This window comes from Chaetodon trifascialis, chromosome 22 (assembly GCF_039877785.1).
Source record: "Chaetodon trifascialis isolate fChaTrf1 chromosome 22, fChaTrf1.hap1, whole genome shotgun sequence".
Classification (NCBI taxonomy): domain Eukaryota; kingdom Metazoa; phylum Chordata; class Actinopteri; order Chaetodontiformes; family Chaetodontidae; genus Chaetodon; species Chaetodon trifascialis.
Window position 1 is genome coordinate 10196509 of NC_092077.1, and position 19748 is coordinate 10216256.

The following is a 19748-nucleotide window of genomic DNA, read 5'->3' on the forward strand; positions in this document are numbered from 1 at the left end:
CGTCTGCGTTTTTGTGCGCTCCAGCAGCTCTTCAGCAAACTTTTGATGACTTGCCTTGGCATTTTGTGCTTTTTTGTGCTTTGAGATGGGCTTCAGCTTGCCATCTCTCTGGAGTGGGAAGTGGGTGGCACAAATTGGTGCTTTTTACTGTAATGGCTGAATACTCAGAGCCAGTGAAAGGGAGGGGACAGGACTTCCCCTCCTCCCCCTTCCCTTACCTTCCACACAGCGTGGCAGACTCTCAGAAAAAAATGGCTAACCCCACTTCCATAGAAGAGGTGACAGACAGCTTCAGGAACGATAAACCGCTCTGGAAAAGTTTGCCTGGTGTTGATGGGGTCCGTGTTGTGTTTGGAGAAGCGCTCTTTATGTAGTCTGAGCAGCCTTCTTTTCTAATAAGCCGGGTGGAAGTTGATCTCTCCGCTTCACCCCTGCAACACCTGCACGTCCCTCCATATTTACCTGGCATGGATATTGGACTTGCCATTAAAAACATCTCTTTCTTTGCACTCTTGACTGCGTGTAACATATTGAGTGGCTCTCTTGACTTTGGATATAACGCAGCGAGTCATTATTGATTCACACATGGATAAACATTTCCTCCTGACAGCTACGTCGGGTCGCACTCATCACACAGCCTTCCCTCTAACTACTGTGTGCGGGACTCAATAAACCTTATAATTACTTTGATTCGCCAATCGTGGTGAGATTAATTAGGCCCTGTGTTTTAATTAGCAGAGTGATTGGCTGCATTCAAGGAATTTGTTTCGTCTTTCTGCCTTCAGTGAAAGGAAGTCGGGCAATGTTTGATTTCCCAGCCATTTTGAGGAAGACACAGAGCTGCATGCAGGTGCTTAAGTGTGTGCTACAGGCAACTTTTTGCATGTGTGTGTTCTGAAGAAGCGTCTCAGCTTACAGATGTCACTTTACACACACACACACTCACACACACATAAACCGGTGGCGACTAGGTTCCTCTTACCGAGGAGACAGATCAATGCAGTTAGGACCCAGTGCCGGTGTAATGTGTTTGTTTACTTAAGTTCAGAAAGCCTGGCTCCTCCTGAGCACCCAGACAGACAGAACCCCCAGCCCCCCCCAGCCCCTCAGCACCACCTCTCCAAGCACCCCCCTCCTCAGCTCCGTCTTTTCATAATTGATCAGGGGGTGGCTGCGTTCCCCGAGGGGTTAAGACATGGCAACTTTTTTTTTTTCTCCTCCCTCTCATTCTTTCCCCTCTCTCTCTCTCTCCCTCTCTCTCCCTCTCTCTCTCTCCCTCTCTCCCTCTCTCCCGTCTCCTCCTCTTGTTTGCTCAGGATCTCAATGTACTAGTTCAAACATTGTTCCCACCAGCTGGCAGAGCTGCGCCATATGCACGCCCTGTCAAGGCAGCTGTTGTCATGGATACTGGCAAGCACCAGAAAATAAAATGAGCACCCCTGATTCCTGAGGAGGTGTCACTCTCCATCCGAGTATTTATTTATTTATTTATTTTGGGATGATTTCTTGCTTCTCCTCCTACTCGTCCTCTTCTTTTTTCATCAAGAAAAAAAGAGACACCTGTGAAGTTGTTGTGTTGTGAGTGTGCATACCTGTTTTATTTTTTGTTTTTTTTTTTTCCTCCCACTTGATGCTCATGGGCCTGAAGAATACAAGGTATATACGGCTGTGTGGAGCAGCAGCAGCAGCAGCAGCAGCAGCAGCTGTGCACAATGTTCTTTTCTGCCACACTCTTTCATCCATCTGCTCTTGAAGAATTGGAGTGAAGCTGCTCGCCCAGCTGCCGCCGTACCTGTGAAGCTGGAGCCTGCTCGTCACACACACAGCCAGGCGGGAGGGGATCTGTAATCCCATCAAACCCCAGAGAAATAAATTACGCCACATCCCAGCCCCTCTGATTCGTATCGTCTGCGCGTCTGGCAAACACATCAAAAGGCGTCACTGACAAATTTTTACAACTTATAAATCAGATTTTTCTAAATTTCGGCGCCATGCGTAAACAGTGAACTAATTTCATCAGGCGGGGAAAGGTCTCTCTTTCTGTCTGTCCATCTCTCTCCCATCCTCTGCTCATAAGCAACATGTTGTGCATAGTGTAAAACCTGTGCTGCTGGTTAATTCACTCTAAATGTAATCTGATGTTGATTTTGTCAACTTTAATTACAGCTCCTAGGGACACTTCACATGGTGCTGCCTCTACTTCAAATTGATATTATGAATATGCAAATGTGGCGGTAATTTGCCGAGAGAAGTGGGTATTTCAGTTGAGCACACACTAGACAGGTCAATTCTACTGACGCTCTGCCTTTTTTTTTTTTTTATTTCCCAGCCGCACCACCCCCTCCACACTCTTCTTCATGGGTGCTCCAGACAAACTGTATTTATCCTTGATCACAGCTCTGTGAATTGTTACTAAAACGTGTCTCCAACGCAGTGTTAACCACGTCAGGGTGTGCTGCGGGAAAATGCCAGCTGATATTCAGCAGGGTTTTTCGGTCTGCGATGGCGCTTTTGCCCCTGAAATTTTTGAATTATATCTGCTGTCGACTGTGGGAAATCTAATAGTTTATTCCCACTGTCTCTTTTCCTTCCTCTCCTCTTTCTTTCTCTTGTTGTTTTTTTTTTTTTTCACGCCTCCTTTTGTCTTGTGCTCCTCTCTTCTCAGGCCCTACAAGCGGCGAGGCAATTACTCTTGCAGCAGCCAGGCAGTGGCCTGAAATCTCCAAAGAGCCAGGACAAGCAGCGTCCACTGCAGGTAAAGCAGCTCCCCGTCTAATCTCTTAAGTCCATCCATAATGCATGCGCCTCCGAAAAGAAGATTTCCTCTGTTCCACAAGTGTGTTTGATTTGTCAACGCAATCCTCGGACCTGCCGTTGGAATCCTAAAGCCAGGCGAGCCAGTCCCCCGGAGGCTAAGCGTCACACGGACGCGAGAAAAACACAACAGATGCAGATCTCAGAGCAAAGTTTCCTCCTTCTGTCTCGTTTCAAGTGTACATTTTGTTCGCCTGATGCGCGCTGGAGTCTGTCCACTGGTTCTATGGTAGCATGACAATTTCCTTGACCTGTGCACTCTGCTGCTGATCCAGAAGCTGAAGATCCAGAGGTTAGCTATCATTTCAAAGACACATCAGCCTGACGAGTGGGTCGCGCAGATGGCTAATTTTAACCGCCTGTCATTTCCACTCTTCAACGCTAATTTGCCTTATTGATTCGTGGAGCTGTCTATTTCTGTTGTCAGTGACTTGGAAAAGGTCACACATGCGCGCGCACACACACGTAAATACACATTAACACGTTGCCTGCAATCCTCTTTCTTCCTGGTGTCAAGATTTTCCTCGCACTCTTTTCATTCTGCTCGTTTAAGTCAACAAGACGGTTAGTTATGTAAGGCCCCTTGACATCTGCTCCATGTTTTTATTATTAGTATTTTTTTTTTCTTTCTTGAATTTAATTTATTTTTAGCCGTTTGGAATTGGAGTGTGGGAGTTTGTGCCCTCCACTCGGCTAATAAGTACTATCAAGGAGCAATGGTTTACCTCATTAGGGGCTCTGTGCATTTCATTAATGTCAGGGAAATTGGCGTTAACCTCACCCGTTGATATTTTCAGAGTCTAACAATGGCGACACCTTCAATTGGAGTCACACCCCTGTATACCTAATTACAGTGCGTTCTGGCGCAGAGATAAGGTTAGCCAAGGCTCACTCATGCTTTTTGCATTTCTAACTCTTTTTGCAATCTAACTCAACCTCATCAAGAGTGTTAAGATTATCAGTGTATGGCATTAGAATTAGAAACCTATTTTCAAAGGCTGTTTTTATTTGTGTAGCCGTGCGGGGAAGAAGAGCCCAAAGCTCTCTGTAGCTTACTGTTGGGCTCCATTTCACTTCTCCTATTTGGGGTTCTGTATGCCGAGGCAAATGGATTCAAACAAATGGGATCCTGATCTACAAATGCCTGCATAGTCACCAAGTACAATACATACATGGCAGGAAGAACAATATTGAATGAGAGCAGTGTTGGGTGCCTGATAACCGTCAGCCCATGTCCAAGCCTCTGTCTCTAATAACACCAGCAGATGGTAAATATTGAATATTTACACTTGCTTACTCCATCCTTGCTTCTCGTTGGCGATATGAATCAATGTGAATCAGGGGGCCTGCCGATCTCGCCCGTCCTCAGCTCCCTGCTAATCCATCTGTTGATCCAGCCTTTATTAACACCTTCACCTCTTTGTTCCCCAAAAAAAAAAAAGTCTCCATGCAAAGAGTCATGGCAGAGGCACAGGGATGCACATTAGCACAAACAGGGCCTCAGCGCTTTCTGGTTTCTTCGGTGGGAATGTGCTGCTGCGTGCCCTTGAATCCACTCATTCCAAATGACATTTTAGCTGTAATACTCACATTGTGCAAATATCAGCATAAAGCAGTCAAAACTCTTACTTGATTAAAAAGCCTTGTTTTGCTGCTCTTATTGTTCTATTTATTCCCTTTTATCAGCACCAGCTTTATTTTATTCTTGTCTTGGGGGGAGTTTACCCAATAACGCTGCATTATTTACCTGGATTATGAGGCCACAATGGGTGCTATAGTGCAGTATTTGTCAGCTTCACGAAATGATAAGAGTCAATGGCAATCAAGCTGCATATTTTCCACCGGAGGAATCACACGGATTGATCCCCTTGTATGATTAGCGCAGTGGAAAGTGGGGAGAAGGATTAATATTACCATGACATCCTGCTTATGGTAGAGATACTGATAAATCCTCTGCCAGTCTTTTTTCCCTCTTGTTCTCCCATCTTTGGTATTTAAGAGCGGGAAATGATCCATAGATCATGGCATGTAAATTATTTAGTACACAAGCATCTAAGTGCCTCAGCTTGCAGTTTTAATTACGCGTATTAGCGGCTAAAGGCTCTCGCCTGACTAATTCTATCCGCTCGCTCATTGCTGCCTCTCAGTAGTTGATGATGCGAAGGCAGGCAGCTCTGGCACTCACATGCACGCACACACACAAGTTTAAGAAAAAAAAACAAAAAAAAAACAGTCTCACAAACACACATACAAACACACACACAAGCTGCTTCTCCACATTTGCGTAATGTGACAGGTCTATTATTACACAGTAAGCCCACGGGAGCACTCAATAAACACCTATTTCTCCCTGTAAATCCCCCCTGCCTCTGCCATGCTGCTTACACGGCTCTCCCAAGGCACACAAACACCCTCTCCTCCCTGCTCCACTCTCCTCGCTCCTCGCTCTCCTCTTCTCTGTGGCAATACCCCCCCACCCCCCACCCCCACCCCCCCAGCAAGGCATTTATACTCTGACATTTGGAATACAAATAAAGAAACGCGGACAAGGAGAGGCGGAGAGGATTACAGTGGCCTACGAATCTGACAGTTGTTTCGCTCGCGTGCACGTACGTAATGCATCCACACACAGCCCGCGCTCACGCACAAACACAGTGACAGATGAAGTTCACACATCGCCAGAAATGATGACTTTGGGAAAGTTTTGTTTGCGAGTGGCTCCCTTGATCATTATTGATGAAGAACAGGGCAGAGCCGGGCTTGAAGCAGCTTAACACGTGGCGGGTGAGCAGATTTTTGTGCTCTGTGTTTGGAGGAATGACTCAAGATTCTCCAGAAATCCCACAAAATCATCTGCAAACACCGCCAGGTATTTAGGTGGCTCCTAACATGTTGCCTCGAGACTACAGTGACCCCCCCCCCCCTTACTCTGTCTTGTGTGTGCGTGTCACATGCGGGAAAGTTACCACTCCTCCCACTAGTTAGCGTCCACTTCTTAACCGCTGAGAGCAGCTGTTGTGACTGCCACTCTGGTGCACTGTCAAGCTGCGAATACCCTCATAACCTCAGTCCCATCTGTGCAAGGCTCAGCTCTAAGTATGAATGAAAATATTTAAAGTTCTATGGTTTATGGATTGGCAGAGATGTTGGTTTAGCTCTGTTTTCCATAAACTCTGTACCTTCCTTCCCACCCCAGTCAGATTGCTTTTGGGCACTGGGCCATCCATGGAAGTGTCACACTTTTAAAGGTCAGGTCCACACTTTCAGCAATGAGCCAATATCACCTCGATAGCAGCTCTCATCTGCTTATTGGCTTTCATCCGGAACACACACACGCACAGATGCGGGGAAAAGGGCTGCGACGCTAGGCTTCAGCATAGGTTAGCTGACTCCAGCGTGCGTGGCTAAAGGATGGTAGTTCACATTTACATTTATGAATATATCTTTCCACTGCATCCCCTCTGGTTGGATCTGAAAATAGAGAAAAATTATCACTATGAAGCGGTGGGGGGGGGGGAAGAGTGGGGGAAAATATTATGTTATTCATGAGGAAAACTTCTGTTGACTCTGAGAGAGAAAGAGAGGGGAAAAAAAACGTCAGCACATTTTAAGTCAAACACCCTTGGTTACTGCTTTTGTAACCAGAAAACAAGATTTTTTTTTTCACTCCCCATCTCCCACCCCACCTCTCTCTTTTTTCCCCCCCTGCATTTACAACACCTACAGGACAAGATTGCTAAATTGCGAGGACAGAGCAGGTTCATCATTGTGATGCAAAAGAAGTTGAAATGCAACCCCAAGGCGAGGTAGCTGAGTTTGGAGTCGGGGGGGGGGATCAAGAGAAAGTGAGAGGGAGGGAAGGATAGCAAAAAAAAAAGTAGCTCAGACCTTTGATGTAGCAGCAACAAATTTACCTTGTGACAGAAGATACATGGGTGCAATAAACGAGTTATACCAGCCCTTACACATGCAATCAGATGATTCTGGCCAGGGTGTTAATTGGATCCTAACCGGCAGATCTGATACGCCTGGGCCCCGGTGGTGAGGGGGAAAGCCTTTCCAAGTGATGAACTATAATTCACTGAGCTGCTTGAAGCACTTGTAATTTACTGTGTGTCACTGATGAAGAGGCTGATCCAGTGGAGGCCATATTACCTGCAACATCAGAGGGAAGCGTCTACCCCCCTCTCGCTCTCACTTGTGCTCTCCCTCTCACTTTCTTTCTATTTCAGCACTCGCTTCTCTCTGCACTTTCTTTTTTTAAGTCTCCCCCCTCTATCTGTCACTCCCATTTGCTCTGGAAATATGTGCACCTGCGGGGAGGCATCAGTCGGGGCTGAATTGTGCCAGTTTAATGATAAAGGTGTGACAATTTGTACCGATAATGACACAAACAATGTGCAGGAGCGGCTGCAGTGAGCGTGCGCTACATTGGAGAGGCTTAATCAATGACTATCTGCATGTAGAGATAAATCAATATGGAAATTGTGCTAAGCCCGTCCCAATCTCCTCAGGCTTTTTATTAGAGGCTTTTACATGATGGGTCTTTATGTTATGATAAATTGCACTTCCCATGCACTGCTGCCAAAGTGCTATGGAAATTGATTTAGGAAAACATTCAGTAATCCACTTAGCTTCAGTCCTGACAATCTGGAGTATTGATCTCCCTAAGCTGAAAACACGACATGCGTTTGAGGCAGCACGCCTCACGTGCACGCGCACCTATGTTGTTTCACACGGTAAACATGCGCACGTGCTTCTCGCGGACCGCGCACTTGAACTTCAGAGCGAGGCTCTCACCGGGCCGGCCGCCCTGTAGCCTCTGCGGTCCTCGAGTGGAGAGTCACATCTATCAATAATCGCGTGGCCATATTTGGCAGTAATTGGCCGGTAAATGAGCAGTGTCAGCTGAAAGGGAGTTGAGAGGTCAGAAGTCCACGAGTGGGGGTCTGGGTTTGGGCCCCGCACCCCCTGGGATGCTCTGGAGATTGAGATGAAATAGGGGACGGGGGTTGGCGGTGTAGTTTCTCCCTTCTTTTTTTTCTCGATTTCTCTCTCTCTCTCACTCTCTCTCTCCCTCTGTTTAAAACGAAGCTAGTGGCTTAATTAGCAGTGACTCTCCCTGCCACGGATCCACAGTAATTACCGACTAGGACCCTTCAATTTCTCATTGCATTTATCTCAGCAGCGTCTGTTGCGCAGTACAGTCCCCTGTCCAGTGCTACAGGAACAACCTCTGTCGTTGATAACCCCGTGTTCATTGCCCCTGCAATGTTTATGTCCAGCATCTAATCACCACCCCCTCCCCAGACCCCCGCTTATTACCACTAAGTGAATTGTATGGAGAGAAATCGAATAAAAGGAATTCCTCTGCTGGACTGCTTTAATTGTTTAAGTTTGAACTCTGATACAGCACTTATCTCCCGCTTTAGGTAATTTGAGTGGCTGTGAAGATAAAGTGCCACACAGTGGAGTGGACATAATTGCTGGAAGTGCATTTGTCCATCGGTCCAGATGGTTCGAGGCAGGCAGCCGGGTTAGCCAGCCAGCGAGCTGCATACAGCGGAGATGCGTGTGTTCTGCATTTAATGCCAGAATGCCCATTTAAATCAAACATAAGGAGAGACTTGGGTGCCAGCTTTGCCTGGAAGAGATACCTGAGCTCTTTCTGGAAGAGCTTGACCTTTTGCGAGGCATTGGAGAGGCTGGTTACATGCTGCGGGCGTGACAAGAGTGGTGTAATGATCTGCTTGTTCTGGTGAGGGCCCCATCAGTGTTTTCACATCAGGAGCCAATTTAAAGGTCCTTTGTTTTGCTCTCCAACTTTGAGGGCAAACCACATGGCTTCAAAGTTCATGTCAACGTAGCTCATCGTTCTCTCTAAGACAGGGGACATAAACAAATAGGGGTTCAAATGGTGAAGCCAGTTAAAATCTTGCATGTTTCTTACAAATGGCTTCAAAGCTGGAGCTACACTCAAATGACAGAAAAATCATTTGCAAGCGACTCTCTTCCATCCAAATTTGCACTATTAAAAACAGGAGAAGCACCTTTTTTGTCATTAAGGTCCCCAATGGCCACATCAGCTGCAGCTAATTTCAAACAATTTACTAAATCCCATTAATATTTTTTGTGCACCAGTGTTGGAAATATATCCTTTTGGATTACAGAGAAACAGAGGCACAGCCCAATTGGATATCTTGGCTCTTCTGCTAGAGAAGAGCCTATCCACGGTGTGCGGGTGTTTACGCCGCTGCCATCGTCGAGTAAATGCTCATTAATTTTATCCCTTCGTGGCAAAATCATTTCTAGGAGAGGCAATTCAGCCTCCTGTTCCTTTCAATTCACCGCTCCCGTCAATCAAGCCCTCGTGCAGTATCCTGCAAAATGGAGGTGTTATATTCCTGCAATTATCATGTCATATACTCGAAAATGTAAATGAACGTGTGTGTAAAATTAAATTTATGGGTTGTCAGTGAAGAATAAGAACCAGGAGAGCAATTACTTATCTGCTTTCATCTCAGAGCCTCTGATACGTCAAGCAGAAAAGCATGCAGTTAAATGCTGGAATTAGCATTGTGCTGCATTTCACAATGGACGTGGGCCAGTGGCTTTTCTCCCCTCTCTGTCTTCCTCCTGCCTTTTCCACCGTCTTCTTCTCTTCTTTTTGTTTGGAGCAGCGGTGCAATGAAGATGATTATTGCTCATTACGTCTCTAAAAAAAGCCAATGAAAGTGTAGAAGGAACTTCCGAGTTTCATAACCTGGTTGTTTGCTGTTTAGCTGTTTTGTTGAAGGTCTTGTTGTTGAAATCCTGCATTATCCACTGATTGAAGTATCTGACTACGAATGCTTGTATTTCCCCACTTACACAACAAGGAAACTGTTTGAAGTGCAGTGTAGAAATTATGTTTAATTCCACCTTATACATGCATGCGCATACATTTGTGTTAAATCCTACATGTCTAAGCCTGCATCCCTTTTGTGAACCAAAACATCTTTGAGCCGGCATCCAATTAATAGTCTTAATGAGTGCATCACTCATGTTGTTTCTCAGCGGCACTCGTCCCATTGTCATGGCATCCAACACAAAACCAGGAGTGACTGCAGGGGTAATTACTTACCTAGCAAATGTACCTTTAAGGGTTAATAACATTGAAGGTGTAAGCAGAGCATTTGCATAATTACACATGGACTGTTTAATTTGCAACTTTTGACGGCTTTTGTTCAGCACCTCGCTTATTGTGAATGCGTTTTCTTTTTTGCACCCTTGCATAGAGGAGTCCAGAGAAGAAAAGAGATGTACCACAACATCCTCCTCCTCCTCCTCTGCCTCTTCCACCTTAGATGGAGTCCCTTCTCTCTAAGACCCTAATGAACAATGGAGGCAGGATTTGTTTGAATATGAATATGAATGTGCAGCGGGGCCGGCTGGAAGTTGACCTTCAGCTGTGATTTTCAGTTCATCAGGATTAGTCAAGGCGGGCGATCAGGAGCCACTAATGCATAATGACTTCTAAAATGAAAAATGTGTAGTGACCATGCAAATGTCTCGGCTAATCAAAGAGGGGGGAAAACCTGGGGTGGGGGTGGGCGTCGAGGAGAGGAGAGCTAAACAAGGACGTGTCAAGGCCTGACGGAGAGAGAGAGAGGGAGCGAGGGAGGACAGACATGCATGGAAAGTAATCAAGGCAGCTTGATTAGCTGGCAATGAGGACAGGGATGTCTTATTGGCCCCTTGACACACCATATAGGCTAGCTACTGTCAAGGCAGCTCCATGCCAGACACTGTCGCAATTAGCGTCCGTGAAGGTGCTACTACATGTTGATATTTTAACTGTGTTTCAGTAGCGTGAAGCTTGTCTGTCAAGATGCAACATCCAGCCCTAAAACATGTTACATTAGTACATTGTGGTGCTAGAAACATCAAACTATTTTGTGTTTGAGCTGTTTAAATTATATTTTAAAGGTCATGTATGGAAGAAGCATTTACACACGGACAGTTCGCTTGCTGTGGTTCAAATCAGTTGATTATGGAGAAAATCCAAGCGAGCCAAAATGCAAGAGTATAAACTCAGAAAGAAGGTCCTGACGGAGGTCCGCTGGCCAAATACAACACATCACAGTGCACCAGTCCAGGCCCGACCTCACTTCATTCTTTCAGCTAGTTGCTATCAGCTGTTGAATTCTTCTCATCTGCATCCCACAATGCAAAGCCACCTGGCTGCATGAGCCATTTCGCTCAAACTTGCAGAGTACGTCTAGTGGTTGGATGGGATCGTGGTCAGATCATGTTCCCACCACAAAAGAACCGCTCATCGCCCTCTCAAGAGTCTTGGTCTGGATGTTTGGTCTGCACCAGGGCTCAATTGACAGCTTCAACACCAGGCCAAAAAAAAAACTGCACAAAGCTAAAAATGCACCAGGGATCATTTTCCCAACATGCTCAGGACGAACCCCCAACCTCTCGACCACAGCCCACCACATCCTACCGAGGAGTCCACTTCATCAGCGCAGCTTTAATCAACTTCAGAGAGTTGTGCATTTTCACGCTCTTTCACAATAGCAGCACTGATAGGCACACTAAAGTGGGGGAGTTCAAGGGTCCTGCTAATTAAGGTCTACGTCTATTTAAATCTCCTACTTTTCCCAGCGGGGTGGAGGCAGAGCAAAATAAGATGAGCAACACAAAGGCACAGCACCCATCTGTCCTTCAGCATCTCCTCTAGGCTGCCAAGCGTCACGGCCATGGGAGGCCCGCTCTCCCTACCTCTCAGTCACCAATTATCACACTCCCAGTAGATCTATGCCAGTAGGCCTGATGCACGTCTCTAATAATCTATTTCTCCTTCTTTACTTCCCCTCCATCCATTTCACTCCTGTTTTCTTTACCCTCCTCTACTTTCCCAATTTTCTCACCCACCCTCACCTGTTTGTCAACCCCCCCTTTCTGCCCGTCTCTCGCTTACTGTCTTCTGATTCCACCCCTTCCTACATCATCCTCCCCGTCCAGGTTCCAGTGTCAGTGGCCATGATGAGTCCCCAGGTGATCACGCCACAACAGATGCAGCAGATCCTCCAGCAGCAGGTTCTTTCCCCCCAGCAGCTCCAGGCCCTGCTCCAGCAGCAGCAGGCTGTAATGCTGCAGCAGGTACGCGCACTCACTCCGAAATGCATTGCTGTATCATGTGTGTGCAAGCTCACACAAAAACGCACACATACCCCCACACAACCCTGAGTCACTCCCGTGCACTGGTTTACCGCAGCCACCAGCCGCTGATGCCAGCTCACCGCGGCCCTGTGTCCTTGACACGCTTACTGAGAGGAGGAGAAATTGACGCACTTGTTCACGTCACCTCTAATTAACCGTCTCCGGTGTGTCGCTGGTTCAATTCCCTGACAGGCATCCATCAGGGACCGGGAGAGTAGGGCACAGTTGGGCTGAGCACTAGAGGCTGAGCGATAGGTGATGGATGATGTAATGTTTGGAATCAGCTTGAGAAAGCGCACACTCGGCACACTCGGCGCGTGTCAGAGTTGAAATGCATTTCTCATTCATAGATTTGATTAAGGGAAAGAGAATTGTTTAATTAAGAGCGTCAGTCATTCTGATTATTCCTCTTCATTAAGAGCGCTCAGACGCTAGATTTAATTTCAGTGCAGTGTCTGTCCACTTTTTTTTTTACAGCAACTAAAGGCACATTTTAGTTTTTTGTGCAGTGCTACAAGGATTACATGGTCAGTGTCAACACAGCAAAGGTAAACATTTTGGATGGATTCTGTCACAGAATTTTACACATTAAGCATTTGTAATCCTAAATCAACAGCAGTCACACAGTGAAAACCCATCCACAGTCAGCACAGAGTAAAGTTAGGGGTATTTATGTTGATTGAGTGACTACAGCGACACGCAGAACATTTTGCAATTGCTCCAAGGGCTCCCATTCATTTTTAATATGAGTGTCTGTGGATATCTCTATGGCAGTTAGCAGAGAACTGGACCATGCGTTCCACTGGCCTGCCTCACGGTCCTCTCTTCCAGGCCAAAACGCCATCTGAAGATTGCATGAAATAAAACTGAAATCATCTTCTAAATAGCTGTCACAGTGTGTGTGTTAAAGGAATCAGTTCAATGTAGCGGACTTGTTCCTTAGAGGGTTTATTCTGTTTATTTCAGCCACTCCAAAGGGAGCCAGTGCACTCTGGCTGCCAAATGCGTAGTTAATATGATGAATTGTTGCCCCCTACAGAACTCTGGGACGATTAAAAGTCCATATGGAGAGGACTGTTAAAGACAGCGAGGATACAAATGCCAAAAGCAGTAGAAGATTTTATTTATGATGTGCAACAGTTGCTGCATAACCAACATGTGAAGTGCAGCTGGAGCAAGCAGGCGAGATTAAGAGAAAACGTCTAGTTAACTGTAGGGATCTACTCTGATGGTTTTTAAAAGTAAATCCATTAGAATTAGTTATACATCCCCAAAATGGCACAAAGTCAGAGTTCTGTCACTTAAAGCACTGAAAATAAATCAGATAAATCTTTGAGGAACCCTGGTTCATAGCCTGTGAATACTACAGCATTATTAAGGGTTATATATGAGACAATGTAGAGACTGCTCAAACATGTATTAACTCATTCTCATCCTCTGTCTGTCTGTCTGTGTGTGTGTGTGTGTGTGTGTGTGTGTGTGTGTGTGTGTGTGTGTGTGTGTGTGTGTGTGTGTGTGTGTGTGTGTGTGTGTGTGTGTGTGTGTGTGTGTGTGTGTGTGCGTGCGTGTGTGTGTGCAGCAACACCTGCAGGAGTTTTATAAGAAACAACAGGAGCAGCTTCATCTGCAGCTTCTCCAGCAGCAGCACCCTGGCAAGCAGGTTAAAGAGGTAGGTACACAACATGCACACACTCGCACTGAAGATTAGAAGTAAGAGAACATTTGATTGTAAATGCGTGTTTGAAGTGAAGCCAGTAAATCTGTTCATGTTTCTGTCACCCAAGCGCATGTTTTTCCTTTTGTGTAGTCATGATGACTGAACAAAATCAGCTGGTTAATTTGGTATTAGTGATTGGAAGAAACCCCCCAAACACACACACGCACACACCCCACCACCACCAAATATACTTTTGTTCCTGCCACCTTCACACAGTATGTAGACACAGGCACTGAGTCCATTAATGAACTCTTTTGAGTGATGTTCACACACAACATGCGGCGCGCACACAGTCTCTCACTGATTTATAAAAAGAAGACCAGAGACAAAGGGTCCTGGGTCCAACTCGTTAACGAACTGTTTCCGTGGGCATACAAACACGCTCGAACACACGCACCGCAGCTAAAGTTACAGCGCACAGCGCTCATAAATCACGGTGACAGGCAGCCGGTCGACAGACACGGCTCCGTCTTGTTCCCGCTGGCTATCGGAGAGGAGGAGATGAGCACGACAGCCTTAGCCACGTTCACGTAGCCGCGTTTGAGTGCCACACAGCGCTGAACTCTGAGAGGCAGTCCAGAGCCACATCCAGGCAAGACAGTGCGTGTGGAGGCAGTTAAATTGATCAGGAAAAAAAAGGCATCACATAAACACACACACACACTCGTCTTTCTTTTTCTCTCCTTGCGTTGCACCTCTCAGTGTCTCCTCAAGCAGCCCATTATGCTGCCCCTACAGGAAGCCGCCGCTGACCTCCCGGCGGCTTTGTTTCTGTTTGGATTTGCGAATGGAGTTTTTCAGGGGCCCCCGCCATCAAATATGGAATAGAAATTGCTCCCTTATTTCTCTTGAGGCAGGGTGGAGGGGGCAAACTACCTCCCTCCATCACTCCATTATGCAGCCTGTTTTCCAGTGAGCGCATCACAAGTTTTACCCCACCCCGTCCCTCCACCTCCATGCTTCTCCAGATCCACCATGACACAAACATACAGAAACACAGCAGCATGACACGCTGTATGCACATACACATGTATATGTAGAGGAGAGGGGAACAAACTTGCTCTTACTGACTAGAAAGACTGAATATCTGCCACCGAATCTAATATTGTGCACTGAAAGCCAGTTATTACCTGAGTTTTCTGTGTGCATTTCATAATTTACTGTATGACAGTCCAGCGTGCTGCAGCTCAGATTCAAAGCTTTTGTCTCTCCCTAAAACTCCATCCCTCTCTGACTTGTTCTTTGCCGCGGTGGCTGAGTTTGATGTTTTTCATTTTGTTGTTGTTTTTGTTGTTGTTTTGGCACAGGGCTTACGCAATCGGCTGTCTGGCCCGGCGATAAACAACTCAGTGAGGCGAGAAAAGAGCGGGGTGGGGGTTGAAGCGCTGTGCGTGTGCACATGTTTGCACTTGTGTCTATGCATTCACATGCATGTGATGCTGTAAATCTCTCATCCAGCCAGCACCCTCTGGCCACATAAGCTGTAACAGACCATCAGTGAAGGCGAGACAATTAACTATCAGGGGTGGTGGAGGGGGTTGCGGGACGGGGGATTATACCAGAGGCTTAGTATCATACACAATCACAAGCCACATACACTGACAGGCTTGAGAGCTGGTGTATCAGCGCAGCGTTGTGTGTGTTTGTGTGTGTGTGTGTGTGTGTGTGTGTGTGTGTGTGCACGCGCTCACAGACCTGAACACACACAAAGAGAGGAGAAGGCAACAGCAGCGTGGTACAGCCCAAAAAAACAGGAGGGAAGACTAAGTGAGCATAGACAGAGAGGGAGAGCATGCAGGGAGACAGAAGAAGAGGCAGAGAGGTATAGCTAAGGTCACGGCACAGGCGAGTGAGTGCAGACGCGCACACACACACACACACACACACACAGCACAAACAGCACTCCGTCTTCTCTTTCCTCTACCGCTCTCTCTCTATCTCTCTCAGTTGTTAATTCGTCTGTAATTTTCCCTCCCCTCCTCTCTTCTCCTCTCCTCTCCGCTCCTCTCCTGCTCCTCTCTTCCTCCTCCTCCTCTCTATAGCAACAGCAACAGCAGCAGCAGCAGCAGCAGCTGGCCGCCCAGCAGCTCGTCTTCCAGCAGCAGCTCCTGCAGATGCAGCAGCTCCAGCAGCAGCAGCACCTGCTCAACATGCAGCGGCAGGGCCTGCTCTCGCTGCCCGGGCCCGCGCCCGGCCAAGCCGCCCTGCCCGGACAGACCTTGCCCCCGCCAGGTAAGAGGAGGGGAGGAAGTGGAGAGGGGAGAGGTAGCGGGAGGAAGAGGGAGAAGGGGGAATGTGGCCGTGTTAATGCGCAGCACGTGACTTGCAACGGCGATGGTCACGTGCTTCCTGTGTGTTGTCTGCAGGTGTAAGTGCTGCTGCTTAGGTCGCCGTCATTGTCCCTTCCTGCTGTCAGATCTCCAAGCCTGTCTGTCCCACTCCTCTTCTGTCTTTCCATTCTGCCTGTCTTTGTTTTTCTCATTGGTATGCACCTGTCTCCCCCCTGTGTTATCTCTAAGTGTGTCTGTCTGTCTGCTTCCCCCTCATTGGTATGCTCTTCTGCCATCCACTTTGTCCCTAACTCTACACATGATCATTTTGTTTAGTCTCCCATTCTTCCTTTCTCTCTCTCTCTCCTTGTCTGATTGTGGCTTTCTTTTGTCTACCTCTGTTTCCCTCTCAGCTCCGCTCTGCCTATGTTTGTGTTTGTTGTTTTTCCATCTCTGTTTCTATTCCCCCGCTCCCCAGCCTCCCCTCCTTCCAGCCTCAGTTGTTGTTGTTGTTGTTGTTTACTGTCTTCACCAAGAGCCAGGGAGGGGAGAAAGAGGAGAATGAAAGGACAGAGAGGGGAGAGCAGGCTCCATTTTCTTCCCCTGAGCCAAGTAAACACCTATGTTTGTTGTTTACCACCAAAATGGCGGAGACCGAAAAACAACAGGCAGGGAGGTTTTAGAAGGAAATCAAAGGAGTGAGTTTTTCCTAATTAGTTGCCAAGCCGAAAACAAGCAGTGGACAAAGCTTGTTTTTCTCAGATGGAACATGCATTCAGCGTAATCAATGTTTCATAGTTCTTCCTCATTGAAAACACACACATCTGCTAACAGGTTAAAATCAGTATCCTACCGGGCAGAGAAGAATAATAAGACGACACTTCTTTTCATTGATCAGCACAGCGTGAGGTCAAGCTCAGGTCCGCACTCACTGAGAGGAAGGCCTTGAGTCATGCAGCTTTGTGCTACTTTTCTAAAGTTTGTAGAGTTTAGGCTCCTGCTTTCATCTCACACCTGATACAAGGGTTTGCTTTTTGTGGAGCAGCTGTATTGATATGTCCCCTACTCTCTCGCTCTGTCTTTGTTTCTGTAGCTGGCCTGAGCCCCGCAGAGCTCCAGCAGTTGTGGAAGGATGTGACCGGAGGTGGCGGTCACGGCATGGAGGACAACAGCATCAAACACAGCAGCAGCAGCACTGGCACCGGCGGGGGCGGCGGCGGCCTAGACCTCTCCACCAACAACTCTTCTTCAACTACCTCCTCCTCTAATCCCGCCAAAGCATCGCCGCCCATCTCTCACCATTCCATCGCCAACGGACAGTCCCCCGTCCTCAACCACAGACGAGAGAGGGAAAGGGAACGGGAAAGGGAGCGAGAGAGGTAAAGAAATAATTGAGATGTCATCCACCCACCTTTTTGTAACAGCGGGAAAGAAGCAGAGAAGATGAAAAGTTTCGCCGTGTGTCTGCTACCCGTCACACGAGCTTGTTTGTGCCACCATTCAGCGCAGGAACACATCAGAACTCCTCATCCAGAGTGTTTGTCCTCGTTTAAAATAACAGCATTGTTGCAACAGGGGAAACATGATGTTTTGTTTATTTGTTCAATAGTTTATTAGAGTCTTGGTAATATAAAAAAAAAAATAAGAGCCGTGTTCTCCCAGGGGGCCCACGTGCGCCACTGAACGCATTTAGCTTGCACACAGATATCAAAAGCAAGAAGAGGAAGCCATGCAGGCAGGCGCACTTACAACAAGCCTCTCTGGCAGGCAAGACAAGGTAACCACCTTGTACATTAAGTATTTAGTGCTTTCTCTCTTTTTTTTTCCTCTTTTGAAAATTACCTTCCTTGCTTGCTTGTCATGTAAACAGAATACATGATGCCTTGAGTGGCGTTTCCAGGATGTTTATCCTTGTGATGGCGTCTTTTATAAATGCACCCAGCACCAAAACACTGACTGTTCACATATCTGCCTATCTGGCCCATGCATTATTCAAAGGCTTTTCTTGGGCGATATTATAATAAGGACTTAGGGTAGCAGTGTGTGTGTGTGTCTGTGTGTGTATGTGTGTGTGTGTGTGTGTGTGTGTGTGTGTGTGTGTGTGTGTGGATGGAGGTGGAAGTGCTGTGTAATTGGTTTAAAGTAGATGCTATCTCTCCAGTACCACTAAAAGGAGGCTTGAAAAAGATACCTTTAGAAGGAAGACAGAGAGAAGGAGAGAGGTAGGGAGGGAATGAGAAGAGAAGGAAGAAAAGGGAGGAAAAAAAAAAAAAAAGACTTTTTATCTGCCTGCATCCCGAGGGGTGTGTGGTGTCTCATAATGATCGAACAAGGAGTATTGTCAGGAGCACTGCTTACTAACATGCCACGGATCGATGCGGGGAAAGCCCCTCCGTAAAACACAGTGTGAGCTCTGCCAGCACTCACACACACACACACACACACACACACACACACACACACACACACATACTCATGGGCCACACACGTGGGCATGCACGCACGAAGGCATCGACCACACACGTGCGCGCACATTCTATAAGCAGACAAACACACTCTCATTCACGTCCTCACACAGACGCGCGCACACACCAGTGCCAAGCCTAAAGGTTAAACTGTCATCTTTAATAGGATGTGCTGTCTAGGCAGGGTCGTAACTTATTTGGGTGCCATTTGAAAAACGCCAGAGCACCCCTGCTCCCCCTGTCCTCACAGAACATAAGTTACACAGAGTATTAATCTCCTGATGAAAATTATATGGCTGTCTGGATTTTTAATGTTTACTTGAAAGCCCCCCCTCCCTCCTCCCTCCTAATAGCTTTACAAGATGGGATGGTGGCTGTGGTGGAGACAAAGCTACAGCTCACTGTAGATTTCCACTGGGGGATGTCAGCTGAAGTCTAGCTTACACTCTCTCTAAATGAATGTAGTTGCATATTGTGATCGCATTGACTGATCTGACCTGTTGTGACCCCTTTCCTGCTTCCTGCTGGCTGTAGCCTGACACGCACAAGCCTCTTCTGCAGATCCTGCGATGAACTCGATGCTGCCACCCCCTTCTCACTCTGCTGACCTCCCTCCTCTCTTTCAGTTCACTACATGAAGAAAGCGGAGGCAGCCACCCCCTGTACGGTCACGGCGTGTGCAAGTGGCCCGGCTGTGAGAACATCTGCGAGGACTTTGGACAGTTTTTGAAGTAAGAGCACGGCACACAGATGTGCAGATGACACCTCCTCACCTCTCCCTGTTAACACCATGTGGGATTTTACATGTCGGTGCAAGAAGCTAATATCTATTTTATTATGAAACACACAGAAGTTAGCCCCTTAGACCGTAGCACCTCCTCCTTCCTGTGGGTACAGAGGGGCCTAACAAAGAAAACATCACTGCCTTTCAAAGAGCACAGTTTGACCTTCCAGACAGCCAGTTGACAGGGTTCAGCTCTAGCAGCGCAGGATTCAAACCAACTCTGATCCATAACAAATCTCCTTCCCAGCGTGGAGGGGCCTGATAGGTTTGTGAAAAAGCGTCAAAAGCTAATGGCAACTCGCACGGCCGCACACTTACCTCCACAACAAAGGCCCCCATTCACTGTTGTCATGGTGCAGGCGCCAGAGCGAATGAACTCTTCATGCTCCATCAACAATTTAGTTAATTAGCTCATTTGTAATTGGCCAGCTTTGTTGCCAGGATGTTAGCGGGGGGACATCAAAGGAAGAAGGTGTTTGCAGCACTGC

At 47.1% G+C, this 19748-nt stretch overlaps 1 protein-coding gene across 4 annotated transcripts in view; it reads left to right on the forward strand.

Moving 5' to 3' along the window:
* Nucleotides 1–19748, forward strand: part of foxp2 (forkhead box P2) — an 89550-nt gene that overhangs the window by 47398 nt on the left and 22404 nt on the right. For all 4 annotated transcript variants that reach the window (XM_070992008.1, XM_070992011.1, XM_070992010.1 and 1 more), the window contains 6 exons: nucleotides 2666–2755; nucleotides 11827–11964; nucleotides 13604–13693; nucleotides 15784–15973; nucleotides 17105–17390; nucleotides 19103–19207. In XM_070992008.1, the coding sequence (XP_070848109.1) occupies nucleotides 2666–2755; nucleotides 11827–11964; nucleotides 13604–13693; nucleotides 15784–15973; nucleotides 17105–17390; nucleotides 19103–19207 (899 nt within the window). The remainder of the gene's footprint in view (nucleotides 1–2665; nucleotides 2756–11826; nucleotides 11965–13603; nucleotides 13694–15783; nucleotides 15974–17104; nucleotides 17391–19102; nucleotides 19208–19748) is intronic.